At 41.2% G+C, this 23,344-nt stretch overlaps 1 protein-coding gene across 2 annotated transcripts in view; it reads left to right on the plus strand.

Moving 5' to 3' along the window:
* The window catches only part of RFTN2 (raftlin family member 2), a 65,703-nt gene that overhangs the window by 16,523 nt on the left and 25,836 nt on the right, over positions 1-23,344 (plus strand). For both annotated transcript variants that reach the window (XM_043910489.1, XM_043910488.1), the window contains exons 4-8: positions 195-309; positions 4,006-4,282; positions 6,565-6,768; positions 15,811-15,932; positions 17,150-17,253. In XM_043910489.1, the coding sequence (XP_043766424.1) occupies positions 195-309; positions 4,006-4,282; positions 6,565-6,768; positions 15,811-15,932; positions 17,150-17,253 (822 nt within the window). The remainder of the gene's footprint in view (positions 1-194; positions 310-4,005; positions 4,283-6,564; positions 6,769-15,810; positions 15,933-17,149; positions 17,254-23,344) is intronic.

Genomic DNA, 23,344 nt, shown 5'->3' on the forward strand with positions numbered 1-23,344 from the left:
TAACCAAGGAAATCTAAATAGAAATTATTATGTTTTTTCTGATAATTTTACATAAGAAGACAACCATAAGTTGAAATAACAAAGAAAAAGGAATACCTTGACCTTATTTGTGAGTAGCTCACTCATTTTCACATGAACTTATTAGCTAAAAATTAGCAATTGGCTTCCAATCATAAACATATTCTCTGTTACAGCACGAAGCATTCAACAGCACCCAGTGGACAAAGACGCCCAAGGCTTGTGATTGAGGAATGTCCTCTAACTTATGAGACACAAACAAATGGCGTAACAAAAGAACTGATAGAAAAGGTACTAAAATACATGTTTTTTATATTTCTTCATCAGTTTCCTTTCCTGCTTTAAAAAGAACAGGGAAATGATAGGTGACTTTGTCTTCTAGACTTTAAAACAAATTGAAGCACATTACCAAATTGTAGAATTAAAAACAGAAATAGAGGCCAGTGAAACAGAATGGAAATGCCAGAAATAAATTACTACATATATAAAAAGTTTCATAACAAACCTGATAAATAAAATGGAGGAATAACCATTACTTAGTAAATGGTGCTGGGTAAAATGGGCAATCGATCGGTAGAAAATAGACTCCACACATTTCACATAAAATAAAGAGGTAAGTTTTTCAAGTTCAAAAAATCCAAAAGAAAATGAAAGACTGGACATATTTAATTATAAAAGTAGGTTGAGGAATTTGAGTTTGAATATATAATTATATACTAGGAAAAAAAGAATCCAGAGAAATGGTCAAGAAATGTGCCTTACGGAAGCTTCATTTTCAGAGTATATAGGAAATGAACACAAAAGCATGAAAGTACATTCAGTCTTGAATGGACCGACAACCCATAGAAAGTACAAAAGGAAACACAAATAATGAAAAAACATTTCGCAAAGGGTTCAACCTAACTAATAATTTTTAATGTGAGTAAAAACTGAGAAGTAATACCTCACCAGTATGAACTGAGAAATTAAATTGAAAATATTAAATTCAGTGCTGTAAAGACCTTTAAGAAAAAATTCAAATATATTCATAAAAATGCAATTATCATTGGAATAAATTAGTACAGTGAATATCAATTTGGTAATAAAAATCATAAATCTTGTTTTATTTTTCTTTTTAGGAATCTATTCCAGGAAATTAACTGAAAAGGGAAAAGTCATATTTATACAAAGATACCTTAATCAACAGTGAACAGGGGCCAAATTCTCAACAACTGGAAAACTGAGAAGGAGGCAATGGTCTATCAATAAGATAGAATACTTGATGGGCATTGAACATGACAAGTACATTGGCTGTTGAGAGAAAAAAATCTATTCAATAGAACTTAATAAACCTTCAATGAAAAATTAAACACTATATGTATATTGATTGAAAAAATTGTACATTCATAAGTATTTGAAGTTGACAGGATTTGATGGCTAAAGTTTGGATTTTTTTAACTTTAGTTGCATTGACATATGTGTAAGGTTTAGCTTTATTTAAATGAATACAGCCAAAAACCTAAGGCATTTCCTGTCAAATAAGAAACTGTGAAATTTGTTCACTGTTTCTATTGTATTGTTCCCAAGCTTTAAATGACCATGTGAGTAAGACTATCTGTGGCTTGTGTTTTGCCAGTTATAGCAGCTAAGTATTTCCCATTTAGATATAAAGTCACCATTCAGTAAGGTTTTTTAGGAACGGTTTTCAAAACTAGATTTTTATAAACAAGGTACTCACACTATTTACTACTGCTATTCTGGGAAATATTTTTTTATGGGAATAAATTCACTCTAGAAACAAAAATGAAACTGCTAATTTAGTCTTAATAGATCATCATGAGAGCCCTTGTTTTGCATTTGACTTCCTGAACAAAGTTAAAGATCTGTTTAAACAGGAAAGTCCTGTTATTTCAGCAATTAGAGTAATGGGGTTATTTTATGAAGAGAACAGCTTCAGGAAACATAGCATGTGAAATGTTTGAACATTGCCCCGTGTATGAACAAGAGCAACAGATAAGTGCCAAATACTATTTTTGAACAAATATTTTATATAAAGAGTCGACTATTGAACAGCTAGATGTTATTTTAATATTATGTCAATGTTTGCTCTTTTTTAAATTTAGATTTACAAATGTTTTCCCTAGGATTTCTAAATAAAAAACATTAAAAACATCAGTCTTCCAAATTAAAAATGGAAAAGACAGTAATATTCCATGAGATAACCAAACTTTTCCAGACAAAACTTTTCAGTAATAGAGAAAGCCTTCTGCACTTTTTCATCCAAATCAACAAATAAGACCTAGAAAAAGCACTTTGACCTGCCTCCTTACCACATCTCCTCTCCTCTCCCAAGAGTCCTGATATAAAGAACAATTTATGGTTATTTTTTAGGCTTCTTGCAGTGCTACAATCTTAATGTGTTCATTTATAGGAGTAAATGATACTGTGTCAGCAGTGTTTGTCCTAGCTCCATATACCCACACCCTCTGCCTGGCTCAGAATTCCCTCCTATTCAGCCAGAGCTAAGTTACAGTCGGCCCCTTTAAGTGGATATTGCTGCCTGATTTCACCCTGCTGCTGCTGCTTTTTTTAAAAAATATTTATTTATGCGGCTGCACGGGTCTTAGTTGGGCTTCCCCAGTGGCTCAGCAGTAAAGAATCTGCCTGCAATGCTAGAGCCGTAGGAGACACAGGCTCGATATCTGGATCTGGACGATCCCCTGGAGGAGGGCATAGCAACCCACTGCAGTATTCTTGCCTGGAGAATCTCATGGACAGAGGACTCTGGCAGGCTACAGTCCATAGGGTTGCGAAGAGTTTGTCACAACTGAAGTGACTTGGAACGCACACGTGGTCTTGGCTGTGGCATGCAGAATCTTTAGTAGTAGCATGCAAACTCTTAGTTGTGCATGTGGGATCTAGTTCCCTGAGCAGGGATTGAACTTGGGCACCCTGCACTGTGAGCACGGAGTCTTAGCCACTGGACCACCAGGGAAGTCCCTCACCACTCTGCTTACTGGCCTTTTTCATTCCCTTTCATTTCTGACTATAGATGTTTGCACTTGCAATCTGCATCATAACTCTTTCTTCCCCTTCCAAGTAAATTTAAAACATTTAAAGCAGTGCCAATATAAAAGATGTTGCTATTTCTTCATTTTAACGTATGTAACAAATACTTATAGAGCACCTGTAGGTACAAAACATTGCAACATGAAAATGAGTAAGATAGTGCCTACCCTCAGAAGAATTGTGTTTAACACAGGAGGAAGACAGGACACAAAGAGAACAAAAAAATGATGCAAAAGCAGAGAAAGAAATTTGCCAAGTGTGAAAATAGTCACTCTTAGGCTCTCAAATGGTTTCACTGGCATCGTCATGTGTTTCTGAACCCTACTCAGTAACTGACAAGATTGAATCTAATTATGTGTATTTGGCCCAGAAAGGAGATAATAGCTTCAAGATATGAGCAGATCAGAGTGGGAGAATGAATTTGGCTTATGTATACACATACACATTTGTCAAGAATGTCTTTTAACATTTTTCTTTACCTACATCAAGCAAACAAAGCTGCATGTTTTCTGCTTTTAAATTAATGTCTCTTCTTTATTAATTAAGATGTATTTGGTAATGTTATTTCTGAGCATTTCTTAGAATAGTTTTATATTTTACTTCAACTGCAGAAACCATTGTTAACAGGGCTGCAAAAATCATGCTACAGAATTATTAGCTCTTCCCAAATAATAACCTTTTGGAGAAAATACAATTCTTGTTTTCATAATTTCTAAAGTGTATTAATTCTGTTTGAAGAAGTCAGAATAATAGTGTGACACTGTCTTAGGCTTGGTGCTGTGTTAGAGGTCATTAGTTTGTTTATGAATAGGCCTTTAGTTACTGGTCGATTTACTCCTTTCCTAATGGATTTCCTTAATAAGCCTAAAGATGAATTGATAAAGTAATCAATGTAAATGAAGTTTACATTTTGTTCTACCATCTCTTTTTAAACCTCAGGTTAATGTAGCTGCTAAAAGAGGAATGAGATTTGTTGGATTCATATCACAGCACTCCCCATCACTTAAATTCTGCAATGGAACCAACCACGATGGAGACATTGAATCAACACTGCACGTGAGACACAGTCCAGAGGAAAACTGTAAAAACTGGAGTGAAGGAACATTAAGTGGGCAGTCATCTGAAAGTGGAGTCGAGGAAGAACTACATCATGAAAGCGGGCATTGTCAAATGGAACGAGGTGGCAGCCCCAGTTTCTCTAGATCAAGAAAAGAAGGTAATGATAGACAAGAAGAGTAGAAATAGGATCTATATTCGTTTAAATTTAGCAAAAATATGTTTTGAAGGGTTTTTAACAAATATGAGACAAATTATATCTCTAAAGCCTAATGAATAAACTTGTATAAACTTGTCTTGATTTTTTTTAATTATTACAGATGGATGTAAGGTAGGGCAGTTTTCCAAACAGTTATCCCTTGCGTGGTCATACACCATCCACGTAATGAAACTTTGTGTTAAAAATTGGGTTCCGTTTAGTCATGAGCCAACACCTCTGTAAAATGGAGGCTGTGCATGTGTACCAAAAAAGTGATTCTGTAAAGAAAGCTGTTCTGATTTATGTTTTCCCCTAAAAAGAGTCTGTGAGAATTTTAGTTTTGGCCTTTCCCATTTCATGGATGGTTTTCACCTTTGAAGTTAATTGTCTTCCTTTAATTATCAATTAGAATATGAGAATACACATCATGGTGAAACAATTAATGTAACAATAGTGCCTGCATCCTTACATAACTTTAAACAATAGTTTTATTCTTCTTTGCAGCTAGCAAGTCTTCCCAAGAAACTGAGAGTATTTTGGACTGTTCTAAGTTTTCTGATATTTTTATGGGCGTGCTTTAAAAAGCACTAATAAAGAAAATCAAAAACTGTATAAACCTTAGAATTAGGAGTTTACAGTCAGACTGCCTCAGTGTCTTTATAGAAAGGTGTTGCTGTGATAAATAGAAATGAGATGTCTACAAAAGTGCTTATTCTGCCTGGCACAGAATAGACTCTGTATTAAGTTAGCTGCTATTAACTTATCCTTTGATCAGTCTTGGTGCTGAGGCCACATGCACTGGTGGTATCAGCTTTCTGGGTTGTGAGATTGCTCAATATTTGTGCATGGCAGACACTCATTGGACCATAGTCAGCATGGCCTCCTTAAGAAAGAACCAAGAGCATTTCCCAACTCATCATCTCACCACCTCACCACCACCACCACCGTTCCATTTTTTTTAAACCAGTTCTTTAGCTGACTACCACCCTGATTTTCCTGCAGTGTGAAAAATTTAGGAATGTAAAAGTGAACAAGTGTTGGAATTATGGTCAGAGAGCTACCTATTATATTCTGTCCACATGTGTGCTGCATGCTAAGTCCGACTCTTTGTGACCCTATGGACTATAACCCACCAGGCTTCTCTGTCCATGGGACTCTCCAGGCAAGAATACTGGAGTGGGTTGCCATGCCTTCCTTCAGGGGGTCTTCCTGACCCAGGGATTGAACCCCAAGTCTCTTGCATCTCTTGCATTGGCAGGAGGGTTCTTTACCTCTAGCGCCACCTGGTATCCATGGCTACTTTTAAACTCCTGCTCATTCCCATCCTGAGTTTGATTAGATCAAATGTCTGTTCCTCATCTTTTAAATTAATTATCAATCTTTAGATTCTGCCTTCTATTTAGTTTATTTTAAAACCCTGATAACTGTTCTATGCCAGGGCTTGGTTCTTAACTTTTGGTGCAGGGGGTTGAGAGTGGACACATAATAAAGACTTCTTGGAGAGTCTGGTGAAATCCATGGAGACTCACCCAGAAAAACACACATAACATACATATCCCTAATACAGTCTCTGATGCAAATGACGTTAGACTTCCTAATGCACAACCAATGATGTGGGTCCATGGACCTCCAAGTTAAGAATTTGCTAACTTAAAGTAGAATGCATTCTGGAGTCACTTTCATATACGTATCCAAGGAATGAATAATGTTTGTAATAATAGAAATTCAGTAATAATATCTAATTCCATCAGTAGGAGAAAAGTAAACTCTAATGTGTTGTAACAGTTAAACTAAATAAACAAGACCTACATGTATTAATTACACTTCTAAAGCATCATGCTGAACAAGAAAATTAACTTATAGATTGAGACATACAACACACCATTTTTAAAAAATTTTAAATTGCAAAATATCATTTATGTGTATAGATATGTATTTTAAAGAAGAGAAGTACTTGCATGAGAATGATTAACACCAAATTCATTACAGTAGCTATTTCTGGAGAATAGGATTAGGGGAGATACATCGTGAGCCTTAACTGCATATATCTCTCATTTCCTTGAAAAAGCTCTGACACAAACATGGCCCAAAGTTAACAGTTGATAAAACTTTCATGGTAGGTAATTTTATTATTCTCTGTGCCTATTTGTATGCTTGAAATAGCTCATGATTAATTAAATTAAAAAAAAAACAATTTTAGTAATCCTTTGCCTTTTTTCTTCCTTCTGAACACCTATTCTCAGATAACAAGTTGTATACAGTCTTCAATGTTTTTGATGATGAATCAACCTGCTGGAACTATCAGGAAGGCATCCTGTCAATGAAAGTAACAAGAAAAGGCTCTGTCATTAGTACACTTGATGCTGATTGGCTGGAGTTAACTACATTTTATTATAAACAAGGCTTGTCTTTAATTGATTCTTTTGTATGCTGGGAAACATCTAAAGGTAAGTTTTATATTATGGTATGTTGATACCTAAAAAATTTGACCTGTGTCAGAGTTGGAGGAAATGTTTTTGCCTCTCAAGTTCAATGGCTAAAAGGACAGATATTATTACTAAGAAAAAAGATTCTAATTATTGCACAGTTCAGTTTAGTTCAGTCACCCAGTCATGTCCGACTCTGCGACCCCATGAACCATAGCATGCCAGGCCTCCCTGTCCATCACAAACTCCTGGAGTTTACCCAACCTCATGCCCATTGAGTCGGTGATGCCATCCAGCCATCTCATCCTCTGCCATCCCCTTCTCCTGCCGTCAATCTTTCTCAGCATCGGGGTCTTTTTAAATGAGTCAGCTCTTCCCATCAGGTGGCCAAAGTGTTGGAGTTTCAGCTTCAGCATCAGTCCTTCCAATGAACACCCAGGACTGATTTCCTTTAGGATGGACTGGTTGGATCTCCTTGCAGTCCAGGGGACTCTCAAGAGTCTTCTGCAACACCACAGTTCAAAAGCATCAATTCTTTATAGTTTTATTCTTAATTCTCAGCTTTCTTTATAGTCCAACTCTCACATCCATACATGACCACTGGAAAAACCATAGCCTTGACTAGACAGACCTTTGTTGGCAAAGTAATGTCTCTGCTTTTTAATATGCTGTCTAGGTTGGTCATAACTTTCCTTCCAACGAGTAAGCGTCTTTTAATTTCATGGCTGCAGTCACCATCTGCAGTGATTTTGGAGCCCAAAAAAATAAAGTCAGCCACTGTTGCCACTGTTTCCCCATCTATTTCCCATGAAGTAATGGGACCAGATGCCATGATCTTAGTTTTCTGAATGTTGAGCTTTAAGCCAACTTCTTCACTCTCCTCTTTCACTTTCATCAAGAGGCTCTTTAGTTCTTCTTCACTTTCTGCCATAAGGGTGGTGTCATCTGCATATCTGAGGTTATTGATATTTCTCCCGGCAATCTTGATTCCAGCTTGTGCTTCATGCCCAGCATTTCTCATGATGTACTCTGCATATAAGTTAAATAAGCAGGGTGACAATATACAGCCTTGACGTACTCCTTTTCCTATTTGGAACCAGTCTGTTGTTCCATGTCCAGTTCTAACTTGCTTCCTGACCTGCATACAGGTTTCTCAAGAGGCAGGTCAGGTGGTCTGGTATTCCCATCTCTTTCAGAATTTTCCACAGTTTATTGTGATCCACACACTCAAAAGCTTTGGCATAGTCAATAAAGCAGAAATAGATGTTTTTCTGGAACTCTCTTGCTTTTTCAATGATCCAGAGGATGTTGGCAATTAATCTCTGATTCCTCTGCCTTTTCTAAAACCAGCTTGAACATCTGGAAGTTCACGATTCACGTATTGCTGAAGCCTGGCTTGGAGAATTTTGAGCATTACTTTACTAGCGTGTGAGATGAGTGCAATTGTGTGGTATTTTGAGCATTCTTTGGCATTGCCTTTCTTTGGGATTGGAATGAAAACTGACCTTTTCCAGCCCTGTGGTCACTGCTGAGTTTTCCAAATTTGCTGATATATTGAGTGCAGCACTTTCACAGCATCATCTTTTAGGATTTGAAATAGCTCAACTGGAATTCCATCACCTCCACTAGCTTTGTTCATAGTGATGCTTCCTAAGGCCCACTTGACTTCACATTCCAGGAAGTCTGGCTCTAGGTGAGTGATCACACCATTGTGATTATCTGGGTTGTGAAGATTTTTTTGTACAGTTCTTCTGTGTATTCTTGCCACCTCTTCTTAATATCTTTTGCTTCTGTTAGGTCCATATCATTTCTGTCCTTTATTGAGCCCATCTTTGCATGAAATGTTCCCTTGGTATCTCTAATTTTCTTGAAGAGATCTCTAGTCTTTCCCATTCTGTTGTTTTCCTCTATTTCTTTGCATTGATCACTGAGGAAGGCTGTCTTATCTCTCCTTGCTATTCTTTGGAACTCTGCATTCAAATGGGTATATATCTTTCCTTCTGTCCTTTGCTTTTCACTTCTCTTCTTTTCACTTCTCTTCTTTTCACAGCTATTGGTAAGGCCTCCTCAGACAGCCATTTTGCTTTTTTGCATTTCTTTTCTTGGGGGTGGTCTTGATCCCTGTCTCCTGTACAGTGTCATGAACCTCCGTCCAGTTCAACAGGCACTCTGTCTATCAGATCTAGTCCCTTAAATCCATTTCTCACTTCCACTGTATAATCATAAGTGATTTGATTTAGGTCATACCTGAATGGTCTAGTGGTTTTCCCCCCTTTCTTCAGTTTAAGCCTGAATTTGGCAATTGCACATGCAACTTTAATATAAAATGTTAACAATCCTGTGTGGTACTATTGTACTATTGTAATGTTTGCTGTTGGCTTGTAACTATCAGAAATAGACAAATCTCGATGTGATCAACTGGTAGAATTTTCCAAGTAAGCGGTACTACAGCAGCCCAGTCAGGAGGCATATGATGGCATTTAACAATTACTATCCAAATTTATTACACTAGCCCAGTTTTGGATCAGAAAAGGCAATGGCAACCCACTCCAGTACTCTTGCCTGGAAAATCCTGTGGATGGAGGAGCCTGGTAGGCTGCAGTCCATGGGGTCGCTGGGAGTCAGATATGACTAAGCGTCTTCACTTTCACTTTTCACTTTCATGCACTGGAGAAGGGCATGGCAACCCACCCCAGTGTTCTTGCCTGGAGAATCCCAGAGACAGGGGAGCCTGGTGGGCTGCCGTCTATGGGGTCGCACAGAGTCGGACACGACTGATGTGACTTAGCAGCAGCAGCCCAGTTTTGGATACTACTTACCTTGTCTTCCTCTCTAAACCCGACTCCTCCTAAAATTTGTATAGAAAAATAAACTTTGGTTCAGAAAATGATCTATATTTATTTATGCCATTCCCTTATCTTTCTTCTCTATCTAATCTTTTAGTTACAATGGATATGTAATCATTTGTCTATCACAAAAACAAGCTAAACTTTCCAAAAATTATTTCTAAGAAAAGCATTTTTTGTTGTTGTTGTTTTTTAAAGAGATTAGTGCTAAAAGAAAAGAAAAAAAGATAGTAAGGAGACTGGAAAAATGCATTAGGAAGGATGGAGTTTATGCAGATCAGGATAGTTAGGGACCGTGATTCACTGAGGTTAGAGAGAGGAATGAAAAAGCAAACCAAATGAGATCTCAGTAAACCTCATTATTATTAGATCAGCCTAGTGACGCCTTAACTAATACAACTAAAGACTTTGCTTATTTAGAATTGTCAAGTCATGTTCCAATAGGTCCCTTTAACTAGTAAGCAAGAGTAAGGGTCTAGCTCATCGGAGCACCCCAAAATACTTCCCTTTGCATAGTGTTTGGCACTTAGCAAGTACTCAATAAATATTTAGTAGTATTTTTGGTTATTGGAAGCTTCTTCCAAGTTGATCTTTTATGGAAACAGCCAGATCTGATATAAAGCCTGTGGACTTTAGGATTTAAACAGAGTTTAAATTCTGTGTCTTCTACTTAGAGCTGTGTGACTTGGGAAAATTAGCTGAGCTCACTGAGCCTCAGTTTCCTTGTAAAAACACTTCTACTAACTGTTGTGAGAATTTGGTAAGATATACTATGTACAAAGTGACTCCACAGTGCCTCACCCACTGTCAGAGTTCATTTTCTGGGATGGGTTTTCTCTCCTGACACAAGATGTTCTTACAATACTTTTAGTATGAATCAGCTGTTTGGAGGTCAGTTTATGCTTCACATATTTCTCTCTCTGTGTCTATGTCTTGCTCTTCCCTCCAAAGAGTCTAAGTTGGAGCCATTCAAAAAAGGGGCTGGGGAGTGTGGAATTCCCTGGCAGTCCAGTGGTTAAGACTCCACGCTTTCACTATCAAGGCCTGGGTTCCATTCCTGGTCGGGGAACTAGGATATCCTGCAAGCTGCGTGATGTGGCCAAGAAAAACTTTAAAGAGCCATTCCAAATTTTGGATTATGACTAATTGCTGAAGGAAAGACAAAGAAATCCTCCTTTCACAATGTCTTTCAGGCATCCCTGCCTTGAGCCTTGCTGGTGGAAATAAAATTAGCCACAGCAGTTGCCAGCCAGAGGCTCTGTAGGGCCTTTGTTCTCAAAGCCTCAGAAGCTATTTAGAGAGCCCCAGGGAGAGTCTCTCGCTGTCAGCAGCTCGGGAATGTCTCATTAGGCGTGTTGCATTGCAGGCCATGCCAAGCCCTAATGAGCCATGGTCTGTAAGGTCTGGCGACTAGGTGTGTCACTCGGGACTTTCCTGGGAGTACACAGGGAAGCTGCGGAGGGGAAATTGTGACCCGTGCCCAAGTCACCATGAGAAGCAAGTCAGAGGAAGCAGGGCTGAATCGGCCACTTTGTCCTAGGACATCTGATGCCTGACATCCAAAGCACGTAGGGGACAATGCATATTTTGTTTTGTCTTGCTTCCATCCTCTTCCAAAATACTGTCAGAAGCCAGCCCACACACGAGAAGTACAAAACCAGATATTGCTCAGAAATTTAAATATATTACTCCACAAATCTCATTCTATAAACTTCTCCAGAAAGAGAGAAGTGGGGAAAAAAAATTTAAGTCAGGAAAGTCATGGTGGAAATGTTGTAAGGTCTGTGAAATTCCTCTTCAGTGCCCTTCCCCACTCACTTTCGAAACCTTTTCTGTTTTGGAAAAGTCCCACACACAGGGGCACCCAGGGACCCTCCTGCTGTTCTTGTGGCCCGAGGGTCTCACTGCATAACCTTCTCCTGTTCCTGACCTTCTCCAGCATCTGGCCTTCTCCAAACTGGCCTGCAGCTGGGTTCTCTGCACACTTACAACTCCCAAATGAACCCAGAGGAGCCTGCAAGAGGCGTATCCAATTATGCCAACAGAGACAAAGCACTTTATTCTACCAGATCATGCAGAGATCCAGAGGGCAGCTGACATGGATGAGATGGCCAACCCTGCCAACTGGTACAGAACACACCGCCACACACAACACAGCCCGTGGGGTTATTGCGCTTCACTGGCCTGCCAGCGCCCGCCACCCTCAGATCACAGCCTCTGCCTACCTCTGGTGTGCCCACATCTGACGGCTGCATTGTCATGTTTTGTGGATTCTTTTCAGACTCCACTTATAGTCATTTCAGTCTCTTCATTCCTATAAAAATGCTTGTGTGGAGTTGGAGATGTATCAGGATGAGGAGTAGGGTAGAGTAAGGACACTGAAACATGTGTGTATTCATTTCATATACACATGTATGTATGTGTGTGCTACTGCAGTGCATAGTTGCTCCATCGTGTCCGACTCTTTGCAATCCCAGGTACTGTAGCTCACCAGGCTCCTCTGTCCATGGGGATTCTCCGGGCAAGAATACTGGAGTGGGTTGCCATGCTCTTCTCCAAGGGATCTTCCTGACCCAGGGACTGAACCCAAGTCTTCTTCATTTCAGGCAGACTTTTTACTGCTAAGCCACCAGGGAAACCCCATATGTATATATATACACACCAGGCCCTAGGTCTGGCACATAGGGTTTATACTGATGAGCAAAATGGACATCTTCCCTATTCTTAAAAGCTAACCACAGGACTTCCTTGGCAGGCCAGTGGTTAAGACTTGTGTTTCCACTGAGAGGGCACAGGTTCTGTCCCAGGTCAGGAGAAACTGAGATCTCACATGTTACTCACAGCAAGGCCAGAAAAAAAAATTGAGAAGCAGTGGATCAGGTCAATTCTTTGTAACTTTTTCATATTATGCACACATGCACACTCAATGACTTTAGTAGTGTCCAACTCTTTGTGATCCTATGGACTGTAGACTGCCAAGTTCCTCTGTCCATGGGATTCTCCAGGCAAGAATACTGGAGTGGGTTGCCATTCCCTCCTCCAGGGGATCTTCCCAACCCAGGGACTAAACCTGTGTCTCCTGTACTGTGGGCGGATTCTTTACCCACTGAGCCACCTGAGAAGCCCTCTGCACACATAGAAAATGATAATATTGTACATCATGAGAAATGCCAAGCTGGATGAAGCACAAGCTGGAATCAAGATTGCTGGGAGAAATATCAATAACCTCAGATATGCAGATGGCACCACCCTTATGGCAGAAAGCAAGGAGGAACAAAAAAGCCTCTTGATGAAGGTGAGAGAGAAGAGTGAAAAAGTTGGCTTAAAACTCAATATTCAAAAAACTAAGATCACAGCATCCGGTCCCATCACTTCATGGCAAAAGATGGGGAAACAATGGAAACAGTGAGAGACTTTATTTTCTTGGGCTCCAAAATCACTGCAAATGGTGACTGCAGCCATGAAATTTAAAGACACTTGCTCCTTGGAAGAAAAGCTATGGCAAACCTAAATAGCGTATTACAAAGCAGAGACTTTACTTTGCCAACAAAGGTCCGTATAGTAAAGGCTGTGGTTTTTCCAGTAGTCATGTTTGGATGTGAGAGTTGGACCATAAAAAAGATTGTGTGCCAAAGAATTGATGCTTTTGAACTGTGGTGTTGGAGAAGACCCTTGAGAGTCCCTTGGACTGAAAGGAGATCAAACCAGTCAATTCTAAAGGAATTCAATCCTGAATATTCATTGGAAGGACTGATTCTGAAGCTGAAGCTCCGATACTGGGCCACCTGATGCCAAGAGCCAACTTGTTAGAAAAGACCATGATGCTGGGAAGGGTTGAAGGCAGGAGGAGAAGGGGATGACAGAGGACGAGATGGTTGAATGGCAGCACCGGCTCAGTGGACATGGGTTTGAGCTCCAGGAGATGGTGAAGGACAGGGAAGCCTGGCATGCTGTAGTCCATGGGGTGACAAAGAGTCGGACACAATTGAGCGATTGAACAACAACAATATTGTAGGACACATGGATATAAGAAGAAAAGCTGCTTTGGGCAGGAGGGGGTGCCCTGTACCTTAGCTCATCTGAACCCCATTCTGAGCACACCAGTGGGTGGGAAGGTCTGAGATTCATGCTGTTAAGAGCTGAGTCAGTTTAGGACAGTTGTTAAGTAATTGTTCAGAATTGTCACCTTACCCCAATACCTGGAGTATAACACACCAAGCACCCCAATGGTCACTCCCCATGAGGCCTTCCCTGCCACCCTCCCCAGCTGCCGCTTCTGTCAGGGAGAGTTTCTTAAGAGATAGAAATAGTCCCGTCTGGGAAGTATCATTCTTCTGTGGCTCTGAGGACCAGCATGGTCCCTAAGAAAGCTCAGCCAGGGGACTTGAGGAACTCTAAAGTGAGAAGGAATGTCTTTTGTTTTTAACTGAACTATAAAATACGTAGAACAAGATGCATTAATATGCATAGAGCTGAATAGAACACAAATGTTCAAGATACAGAACATTTCCTTATATGTCAACTATATCTCAATATTGAGGGGTAAAAGGCAAAAAAAAAAAAAAGGATACAGAACATTTCCGAAATCCCAGAAGGCCTCCTTATGGCCCTTCCCCATTAATACCCTCCCATGCAGATAGAAGCATTGTTTTGACTTCCAACACCATAGATTAATTTTGCTTATTTTTGAACTTCATGTAGGTTGAACTATACAGTATGTTTTCTATATCTCCTCACTTCTTTTCCTCAACATAGTATCTCTGACAGTTATCCATGTTGTTGTATTCCAGTGAGGCTTTCTTTTTTATTCTTTTTGGTATTGCAATGTGTGAGTCTACCACATTTTCATTCTTTTAAACCAAGAGAAGTTTAGAAGTACTAAGGAATCTCAATACTGAGAACAGGAAAACAGACACCACAAAACCCATAGTTCTCCAACCATATAATCCTAAAGTAAATAAGAAAAGATTACAATTAATTACATAATTATCACAGTATATAATTATTCTTAAAGTTCATACCTCCATTCTAAAAAAGGACTTGAGGCAAATATACAATTTTAAAGATGTTCTTGTGATTCTCTAAACTGACGATCAAAAACAGGTTTAATTCTATGGGTCACTTTGGTATGACAGTAGACAAGTACATTTAAAGGAAGTGGAACATATACTGTAGTTAGAATAGCAATTTCAACAAGTAAATTAAACTTCACTGGGTTTTGGGAACCATGCTGAACAAAGTAAATTCTTCATGTTATTCTGCCCAAACTGTAACTGATATAAAATAGTAATGGTGATTTCCTCTTAAAGTTTTATAGCTCATTAATAAAAATAAAAACTGAAAATTACATTTTAATTACTTTGGTGTTTGTTTGTTTGTTTGTTTTTTAGTCTTTAAGCTTAATAGATGTTTTGAAAACTTTGTAGGTTATTATTTGGATAATCGTCCATCAGGGAAACTTTGATGTGACATTGTGCTGTATAAAAACAAAATGTTTAACCAGCACATGATCATGGGAAAATTGTCTCCTACTGCTAAGTAGGAGACAAAAGAATTTCCATAAAATCAGTTTAGTTTTGGCCAGCTGGTTATTGTCAACTGTTCAAAAAAATGTCAGAGAGGCCCTCCCTCAAAACTTCCTTCCCAGCAGGAATTCTTTTGACAATGACTTCTGTTTAGGATCTTCCTGTTACCATTCTTTTTTTTGTTAAGCATCATTGAAACAAAGAATTGTTCTGTATTCATATTTTTTAAAATAATCTTACCTCACCTTGGTTTTGATATCACACCTGTAATTTCAAGGATTAATCATTTTGATGCCATTTTTCTCAGTGGTATGATTGATGTGCAAACAACATGTAGAGCAGAAACCAGCGTTTGATTTCCAGGTGAAGGTGATTTCCAGATGTTTTTAGGCTTAAGAAATCCATTTGCTTCTCACTGTATGATATTATTTTATCTTGTGTTTGTTATTGTAGTCTTTGTGTTTACAATTTGATTTTAATTCAGTTAGGTATAAAACTGTCTTAACTTTTGCAAAAAAAAAGAAATTACCTCAAAGAGAAGGGAAATGTCATAGATTCACCTAAAACAAGTAGTTATTAATTGATATATTTTTCTTTCAGCTTCCCCTAAGGGTTATTTATTAACATTTTAGATGATCTGAAAAGACACTGAATATGTGCAACTCTCTTTAATTGTATCTTTTTCCTCACAGGGGATCACTTGTCAAAATCTTTGGAAGGATTCTTTATCTATGAAGAAGAAGGCTCTGGAGTACCAGGTTTCGGCAGGAAAGGAAATGATGCCATCGTAGTAGAACAATGGACAGTTATTGAGGTAAACTGTGGTTTTTTTATAATTTAGCTTTACTTTTATACTGAGTTTTACATTTAGGTTTTCATTGCCTAACACAGACAATATTCTTCAAACACATGTTTATTCATTGTTCAGAATTTCATCACAAATACTTGAACAAACTTCTTGCCAATTAGGGTAAGGTGATTTGTTTTACTCAATGTTCAGATTTGTTTAAAGATAGCAAAATAATTATACGTAAATAGCAGTAGATTCCCAAACGTTTGACATTCTTATTCTAAACAACATCCCTGGCACTGAGATTCTCTGTACACAATGTCAAGACAACTAGATGAAAGTGAAAACAAATTCAATTTTATCTTTGAGCAACCAATGTGACTGACTTTTTCACCCTGTGAATTGACTTTCAAAGGCAAAAATATCCAAAGGTATTCTTTCTCTCACCAGACCAAATGTGTACACACAGCATTGTCCTTCCTAATAAGAGGTGACTTTGCTGTCAGCATTGTGCGCTCTGAATTCAGGTGTCACCAAATGGACTGCCGTTGAGGTGTACAGACTGAATTCAGGTATATTTGCTGGTGTGTGAGGCCCTCACTGACAGCCTCTCTCAAGGACACTTTCGTCTTTCTGGCCTTGCCGAGCTTAGAGAGACATAGGCCATTTTCAAGGAAACTGGAAACCCCATTGAGGCGGGGCACAAGGGTGTGGGATAAGAGGAAAACTCCAAGGAAGAATCAGTTCCAAGTGAGTGAAAAGAAGTGAACATTCTTTGCTCCTCTCACCTTTCACTCCTCAATGCTCACTCTCTACTCCAGTCCTCACTTCCCAGGCCCTAGCCCAGTGTTTCTGAAAGTGTGGGCTCTACTTGGATCCAAATCACCCAGGGAGCTTTTTAAAATGCAAATTAAATTAAAGTTAATATACATTAACTATACATTAAATAACTATACATTAAATATACATTAACTATATTAAAGTTTGATGCCCAAACAAGACCTAGGGAAGGAAGGCCCAAACCTTAGAGAACCTCCTCCACTCAGATCCCCAGGGTTTCCAGCCTGGTTGAATGGTCGGGAAGCAGCAGGAAGCAGAAAAGAAGACTGGCGCCGGGTGAAGCTGCCCTTAATGGAGCATGAATGCCCCTTATCCCAACACGCCTCACCCTTATTGTCAGCACCGTCAGCGCACTTATTGTCCTTGTCATTAGACTATGAGCTCTGTGCTTATTCACGCAGGGCTGTGAAATCAAGACAGATTATGGTCCTCTGCTGCACACTCTGGCTGAGTTTGGATGGCTCCTGACAAGCGTGTTGCCTACTCCTATACTGAGACATGACAGGTAACGCTGAAGTGCCTGACACACCCTCATTTCGTGCTGAAACAGAGCTCGTCTGTAGATAATGCAACCTAACAGTGCTTATTTGAGGCCTACAAAGAGCATTTCACTGAACTTCTAATCTGATTTCATGGGCTTTGGAGATAGCAAATCTAACCCTCTCTTGTTATATATATCCCTCAGTATCCATGAGGGATTTGTTCCAGGACCCCCACGGTTACCAAAATCTGGGATGCTCAAGTCCCTTGTATAAAGTGGCATGAAGTGTTAGTCACTCATTCGTGTCCAGCTCTTTGCCACCCCATGGACTGCAGCCCACCAGACTCCTCTGTCCATGGATTCTCCAGGCAAGAATACTGAAGTGGATTGCCATTCCGTTCTCCAAGGGATCTTCCCGACCCAGCGGTCGAACCCGGGTCTCCTGCATTGCAGGCAGATTCTTTACCATCTGAGCCACCAGGGAGTTTTCAAATGTGGGCAGGGAATGGGGCAGGCGAAGAGTGGATGATGGTAATTTTTTGTAATGGACGGTGTTTTGTAATGGACAAACTATTCCAGGGCCCAAAGCTATTTGCTTGGTTCTTTGTAACCCTTTCCTCACCAAAGATAAAGGTAAAGTATGTTAGCCATAGCTGACTCCTTGCGACCCCATGGACTGTAACCCACCAGGCACCTCCATGGGATTCTCTAGGCAAGAATATTGGAGTAGGTTGCCTTGCCATCCTCCAGGGGATCTTCTCAACCCAGGGATCGAACCCAGGTCTCCTATATTGCAGACAGATTCTTTACAACCTGAGCTACCAGGAACACCCTATAAAGTGGCATAGTATTTGCATATAATCTACATGCAGCCCGTATAATTTCAGTCATCGCTAGATTACTTACAATAGCTATACAATTTAAATGCTATGTACACAGTTGCTGGCAAGTTCAAGTTTTCCTTTTTGGAACTTTCTGAAATTTTTTTCTCAAATATTTTCCATTGGCAGTTGGTAGAATCTGAACTGCAGATGCAGAGAACCAACTATGCATACAAGCTATTGTTAAGGGCACCGCCTTCTCAAGGGCGTGTGAGTTCACACTGGCAGCGCCAGAGAAGGGGCAAAGTAGACCAACTCCCAATTCACTGCAGCTTCCAGCACTCAGAGGTGCCCTTCCCTTCAAAGGCCATACTACTCTACCTTCTTTTTTCCAACTTGAGATGCTGACTCTTCCCTAGAGTGAAGACGGAGTCGATATGAATCTGCCAGCAGAAAATACAGCCCCCTCTGCGGGACCCTTCGTCCTGCTCTTGGGCTCTGCCTGTGTGAGACTGCCCTCAGCCCAGCACACAGCTGGGGTTAGAGCTGCAGCGGGGCCCAGAGGGTGGGGTGGAGAGGCGACAGGGCTTCTGCCTCCATCCGCCCCTCCAGTGTCGGGGGAGGGAGGGCTTTCTCCTGCAGCATGAACTTGTTATCTGTTTCCACCGAAATAGACACTTACATGAGAACCACTTCACAAATAACGACTTTTCCTTTTGTCCTATTCCTGGGGAAGGAAAAGATCGAGCTGTTATTTTGTTTGTTTGTTTGGAAAAAGAGGCAAATTAAGCCCTCTGTATGAAGTGCTTTGCTATCCCTTGGACTCAGAGATGTTCCCTCTGCTCTATTTGGCATCCAGAAAATGACTGACTGCCAAGGCTGTCCTGTCTGGGCTGGTGCAACCTGCAGAGGACAGCAGTGTTGCTTGGGCCTTCCCTTGGGGCAGAGTCAGCTGGACGCAGCTTAACACTGACAGTCAGCGCAGCTAAGGGAGGCAGCTCCCCCTCCCTCGGTAGCGTCCACCCTTTAGTTTAGCAGCTTTACCCCTGCCCAATAACGCTGCCTCCCCACAAACTTTAAAAACACTGAATTGACATGGTTCTGTAATAAAGCCACACCTTCTTCAGGTGGGGAAAGGGATAAATGTGGATACAGGGTAAAGACACTCAGGCTTTTTTTTTTTTTTTAATAATTTTATTTATTTCTGGTTGCACTGGATCTTCGTTGCTGTGCAAGGGCTTTCTCTAGTTGTGGTGCTCAGGCTTCTCACTGTTGCGGCTTCTCTTGTTGCAGAGCTCAGGCTCTGAAGTGCGGACTCAATAGTTGTGGCACCCAGTCTTAGTTGCTCCGAGGCATGTGGAATCTTCCCCGACCAGGAATCGAACCTTTGTCCCCTGCGTTGGCAGGCAGGTTCTTTTCCACTGTGCTACCAGGGAAGTCCAACACTCAGGCTTTAAAAGGAGAGGCTGCTGCTGCTGCTGACCCTGTGCAACCCCATAGACGGCAGCCCACCAGGCTCCCCCGTCCCTGGGATTCTCCAGGCAAGAACACTGGAGTGGGTTGCCATTTCCTTCTCCAATGCACAAAAGTGAAAAGTGAAAGTGAAGTCGCTCAGTCGTGTCCGACTCTTCACGACCCCATGGACTGCAGCCTATCAGGCTCCTCCGTCCATGGGATTTTCCAGGCAAGAGTACTGGAGTGGGGTGCCATTGCCTTCTCCGAAAGGAGAGGTTAGAAGTAAGCAAAACAATCTTTTCTTCTCAGAGATTTATTGGTAACTGCTCTCAAATTGTGAGTGATAGCTCTCTGAATCATTACTCAGCTTCTAAAAGTCTGTGACATAGGGGCTTCCCTGGTGGCTCAGCGGTAAAGAATCTTCCTGCCAATGCAGGAGACACAGGTTTGATCCCTGGTCTGAGAAAATTCCTCACGTGGAGGAGCAGCTCAGCTGGAGTGCCATAGGTAGTGAGCCAGTGCTCTGGAGAGCTCAACTACTGCGCCCACATGCTGCAACTGCTGAAGGTTGTGCGCCCTAGAGCTGTGCTCTGAAACCAGGGGAGCCACTGAAATGAGGAGCTGCACACCGCAACTGGCGAGTGGTCCCTGCTCGCCCTGACTAGGGAAAAGCCAGTGCAGCAACGAAGACCTAGAACAGCGAAAAATAATTCATTATTGCTTTTTTAAATCTGTGACACACCTGTCAGATCACAGGACAGCAGTGATTCTCAAGGTTTGGCCTTCAGACCAAGTGATGTGAATACTGTGCCATGCCCGAGACACACACGTGCTGGAGGCTTACCCCAGCGGGACGTGAATGCTGTGCCGTGCCCGGGACACACACGTGCTGGAGGCTTACCCCAGCAGGGCAGTCAGGGGCTCTAAGGGTAGGGCCCATGAAGCTCCATTTTCACAAGCTTCAGAATCTCATCGACATTTGAGGAACTTTGAATAGGTGGTGAAAACAGAAAGAAATTCCACTTCCCTGCCACCCCCACCTTCCATCTGCCAAGTCAGTGGTCTACCTGACTCACCCTTCAATCTCCCTCAGAATAACTTCTGTATTTAGCCTCCTCATTTCTCCTAGGTGTATAATTTAGGGCATCATCGACTCTTCCTAAAAGTGCTCTAAGTTCTGAACCTTTCATGTTCCTTTTTTCCCCAGTGGAAAATATATTTATCATTCCTCCTTCCTATTCACTCAGGACTTCTGTTCCCATGAGGCTAAATATTTCCTAAAGCGATATGAGTGACCAGCCGGGCACTAAATTAGATAGCAAGACTAAAAGGTTGGATGCTGAGGCATAGAACATGGCCTGCCACTTGCTGAGCATCTCCTGTTTGGTTTGAAGTGAGAACAGGACTGAGACCACAGGTGGGAAGGAAGACATCTCAAGTATACTGTGATGGGAGAGGGTGGTGGAGCCAGCCGTGCTTGCCTGACTGCCTGGTCCTGGGTGTCAAACAGCATGAGGTCACGGCCAGATGCAGTGATGGGGCCCTCTGTAGTGGGGGGGGGTGGGGGTGGCGCCTGCTGTCCTCGGGGCCGCCTTCCCACAGTTCCCGTTTCCTCTGTGCCCTGTGTGTGCATGTGCGTCGTTGCTTAGTCGCTCAGTCGTGTCCGACTCTTTGTGACCCTGGACTGTAGCCTGTCAGGCTCCTCTGTTCATGGGGTTCTCCAGGCAAGATTGCTGGAGTAGGTTGCCATGCCCTCCCCCAGGGGATCTTCCCGACCCAGGGACTGAAGCCAGGTCTCCCGCTTTGCAGGAGGACTCTTTACCGTCTGAGCCGCCAGGGAAGCCCAGTGTGCTGCTAGTATCCACCACGATGCTGGAGACAGACTGGGCCTCTCAGGCCCCCGTGGTGAAGGCCCATCTTTACGTGCAGTTAGCCTAGCAATGGGGCACGAGTTCCCTGCAGTCCAGCGGTGAGGTTTCTGCGCTTTCCCTGCAGTGGCCCGGGCTCAAAACCTGACTGAGGAACCGTGCCGCTCACTGAGCTGGCACAGCCGAAAAAGGCAAAGCAAGGGGCTGCTCGGACCTCCAGGGCCCTGCAGGCCAGCAGGCTTGTTGCCCAGCCTCGCCCACCAGTGCCTGGCACAAACCTCCACACGAGGGTGGGCCTTTTTATTCTTGTCCAAATGTGCTGTCCCTGCGACAGTCACACGCTGGTCTCAGCTGCTTCAGGACACACAGAATAGTAGTCACCTTCAGCCAGGTCATCTTTAAACATCAATAAACATATTACATAGAGTTCATCTTGGTCCGGGTAGAGGACAGAGCCTAAAAGTTTTTAGTTTCTGAAACCAGAAGAATGGTTCAGGCTTCGAGATACACAGATCTCATCTGAATTACACTGTCACCATTTACCAGCTATGTGACTTGGAGAACTTCGACTCTCAATTTCCTCATCTGGGAAATGATATAATAATATCAGTTTCACTAGATTATCATGATGTTTGAGTGTGTTAAAGCAGGGCCTGTGCATGATGTCTGTCCTAAATCAAGGTATTTCAGAAAATGGAAACACTGTATACAAAATCAGCACTGAGTATTACAAACCAATAAAACCAATAAAAAGACAGAAATAAATAATGACACTATAAAAGGTCATCCCTTTACATGATGCTTGCTCTGAGAAAAACAAATGTTATCATCTTTCTTTTTGGGCCCACATGTCTTAAAACATAACTTAGAACTGGTAAAAACTTTCTTCCTAAATATTTTACCAGTGAAAACTTTCTTCCTAAATATTTTCAACTCATATACAACAATTGTGTCTTAAGCAATTTTCTATTTTTCCCTACTTTTCTATCATGTAAGCCATGATTTGAATGGTCTCTACATGAAGTATTTTCTTTCATTACTCAAATATATCCTGTTAGATACAGAAAACAAGGTTGTGGTTACCAAAAGGAGCAGAGAACAAATTAGGGGTTGGGATTAACAGATACAAACTGCTGCATTTACAATAGATAAGCAACAAGGATATATATTTTTCATTTATTTTTAATTGAAGGATAATTGCTTTACAGTATTGTGTTGGTTTCCACCAAACATCAACATGAATCAGCCATAGGTTTACCCAATAAGGGATATGTTGTATAGCCCAGGGAATTATACCTGTTACCCAAAAACTGCATTTGCTTCTTAGTGGGTGTCTAGTCAAAAGTTACAGTGAAGCCAAAGATCAGGTAAAGGAAGGATTTATTACTTATAGCAAGTAAGGAGATCATGGAGGATCTTTTCCAAAATGGTGTCTCCCCAAACAGCAAAACTGGCCTGGGGCAGGGGGAGTGGTAGTGGGATGGGAAGTGGTTTGGTACATGTGTATTCATGAAGGGGCTTGAGCAGAGGAGAATTCTGCATAGAATCAGGGTAAATGTTGACTAGAAATCACAAGGGTCAGAGAAGGTCTTTATCATCTTCCCTTAGGTTCTGACCAGGCTGGGATCAAAGCACATAGTCATAGCCCTCCACGTGGGTGGAGTCTTAGTTCTGCTCAACCTAAGATCTGTATCAGATTGCTATCCACATCCCTTGAGGAGGAATTAGGATTCTGTTTTATCGCTGAACTCTTGCTTTATGGCTGTTTTTCCTTTGTCCTTGCATCGTTTTTTCCTCTTACAATCATTATTTACTGACTCGCATAGTACAATAGTAGGCAATCAATGAATATTTGTTGAATGGATGGTTATATGAAAGAGAGCTATGAAGGGAAAATAAATAGTGGTAACAAAAGTTTTAAAATATTTTTTAAAAAAATTATTACTGAGACCTGTTCAAGGGTAAAACATT

This window comes from Cervus elaphus, chromosome 8, assembly GCF_910594005.1.
Source record: "Cervus elaphus chromosome 8, mCerEla1.1, whole genome shotgun sequence".
NCBI classification, from domain to species: Eukaryota; Metazoa; Chordata; class Mammalia; order Artiodactyla; family Cervidae; genus Cervus; species Cervus elaphus.